Here is a 2,500-nt window from a genome sequence, read left to right as displayed (position 1 = left end):
CTGGATGTGTGTGTGTGTGTGTGTGTGTGTGTGTGTGTGTGTGTGTGTGTGTGTGTGTGTGTGTGTGTGTGTGTGTGTGTGTGTGTGTGTGTGTGTGTGTGTGTGTGTGTGTGTGTGTGTGTGTGTGTGTGTGTGTGTGTGTGTGTGTGTGTGTGTGGTGTTGTTTGTCTTGTGTGTCTGTGTCTGTGTGACTTTTGAAAGTTCATGATGAATGTTCATTTACACTAATAAGTATAAATAAGTATTAGTGCACTAATAAGCTCCATTCCATATCAAAATGCCTTCATGGCCCTACCGTGGCACAAATGGTTGGACACTCGTTTGCTATGCAGCCGACCCGAGTCCTCCCCGTCTCTCTCACCCCATTCACTTCCTGTCATAACCTTCACTGTCCTGTGAAATAAATGCAAAAAATACAACAAAAATTATAATTAAAAAAATGCCCTCTTAAATCAACCCCATAGTGAGCAGCTGTTTCTGTTCCATGTCTCTGCATAGGGCTTTATGGATGGAGACCTGTCCAAGATCCAGTATGGCGGCGCCAACGTGTCCGGATTCCAGATCGTGGACTTCGATGACCCCATGGTGTCCAAGTTCGACCAGATGTGGGACACACTGGAGGAGAAGGAGTACCCTGGGGCCGATAGCAAGATACGGGTAAAATAAAATAAACCAAAATGTCAAAATAAAATAATAAAATCGTGCATGAAAAAGAACCCGGGGTCAGACAGCAAGATAAGGGTGGGTGAAGGAAAAGGAAAAGAAAAGATCATGTCAAAAAGAAGCGTATAGGAGGGGGCAGTTTGCATTGATGTGTACTGTAGTATTTGCAATATGTATTGGGGAATATTGGGGTATGTAAAGGAGAACCTTGGGTCGATGAGATTGGAGAAGGAGTACCGACAGCGGCCGACAGCAATATATGAGTGGGTACTGGACTAAGGCGTATAGCGTAAAATATGGTGGCTAGAGATAAGCCAGCGTAAAGGAGTATGCACATGTAAGTATGTGGGCAGTATTTTGGTATGTGAAGGAGAACCTTAATGTTGATGAGACTGGAGATGTTGCCAGGTGATACAGGTGGGTACTAGGTGAAGGTGCATATGAAAACCATAGCAAAGTGAAGAGAAGTACTGTATGCTATGTGCACATTAGTTTGAATTAAGAAACATGAGAATGTACTACGTATATGTCAGGTCAATTAGGAGAACATATGGCTAACAGCAAGCTGTCAGGCATACAACAAAGAAACTCTGGAGACACACAATGATATTAGAATCTAAAGTAGAGACTTGGGACAGGTTGTTATATTTGTGTACATTAAGGAATAGATTACACTGCATACAGGATATCATGTAATAAAAATAACAAGGGGGGAATATAATATGCAGGGTAATAGTACGTAACAGGATAAACTTTGGGGACATTATTATGGCCAACTTTAGGGTTGGTTAAAGAGTACCCAGGCGTAGGTGAAAGGGAACTTTGTTGGAGATTTTTTTTTTTCAACTGGGTGTTTAAAGGAAACCCTTAGTGTTGGTTGGAGCGAGGAGAGAGTACCTGGGGGAGGGGGCATCCAGGTCAGAGAGGGTAAAAGCGAACTCCAGTGGGGGTGGATAAGGGCGGAAGAAGAACAATATGTAGTGAAAAAGAGAAGACCTAGCCCAGGGTAGAGGCTGTAAGAGCCTCTGGGGGCATACAGGAAAGATGAGCCTGGGACTGATTAATATGCATAAAGGAGTACCGGTATGCTGTGGAATATTAGGGTCCGTACATGGCGTCACATTAGGTTGTGAAATGTTCAAATCTAGGGAACATTAGGGTGCTTAAAGGAGGCCGTTTTCATATATTATGGTCCGGTGGAGGAGTGCTTGGTGCCTGAATAGTGTTCATAAAGGGATACACAGGGGGATATTGCTGTCTGAAAAGGAGACCCTGGGGAGGGATTAAGTAGAAATCTGGGGATTATGAGGCTACATTAAGGAGACTCTTGGGGTAGATTAGAGTGCATAAATGTGAGTCTCAGGCCAATTAGTCCGCATAGCGAAGTAGAAGAAGTAAAGAAACAGTGGTAGAAGTAAAGAAGTAGACCCTGGTGGTACATTAGCGTGTATAAGCAAAGACTGCCAATATGGTCCAGTCAAGTCAAGTCAACGTTTATTCATAATGCACAGGTTTGCATTTCAACCGGCAGTGGCTTGCTAGAGATATCAAGACACTTTGAAGGAAATCCCAATGGCCAGGCGCACACAATTTTACTTACTTTCTCACTGACTTTCTTACTTACCTACTACTTTCCAAGTCCATTTTGTCAGGTTCGCATTTCAACCAGTAGTGGAATCGCTTGAGAAGTCAAGTCAACTCCGCGAAGGAAACGAAGCCCCATTCTTGCGTCTCCATCTCGTCATAATGGCAGCCAGGGACGCCGACAGGGGGGGCAAAGGGGTCAGTTGTCCCGGGCACAGGGAGAGAGGGGGCCCATAATTGGTCCGCATTACAT

The 2,500-nt window shown here is 44.3% G+C and overlaps 1 protein-coding gene across 2 annotated transcripts in view; it reads left to right on the top strand.

Moving 5' to 3' along the window:
• LOC134439124 (glutamate receptor 2-like) overlaps positions 1-2,500 on the top strand; it is a 101,177-nt gene that overhangs the window by 79,356 nt on the left and 19,321 nt on the right. For both annotated transcript variants that reach the window (XM_063188974.1, XM_063188973.1), the window contains exon 6: positions 499-657. In XM_063188974.1, coding sequence (XP_063045044.1) covers positions 499-657 — 159 coding nt within the window. The remainder of the gene's footprint in view (positions 1-498; positions 658-2,500) is intronic.

The sequence above is a fragment of the Engraulis encrasicolus genome, chromosome 22 (genome assembly GCF_034702125.1).
Source record: "Engraulis encrasicolus isolate BLACKSEA-1 chromosome 22, IST_EnEncr_1.0, whole genome shotgun sequence".
In the NCBI taxonomy this organism is placed as follows: Eukaryota; Metazoa; Chordata; class Actinopteri; order Clupeiformes; family Engraulidae; genus Engraulis; species Engraulis encrasicolus.
Note: the sequence above shows the minus strand (reverse complement) of the source record. Positions and strands in the feature narration are given on the sequence as shown.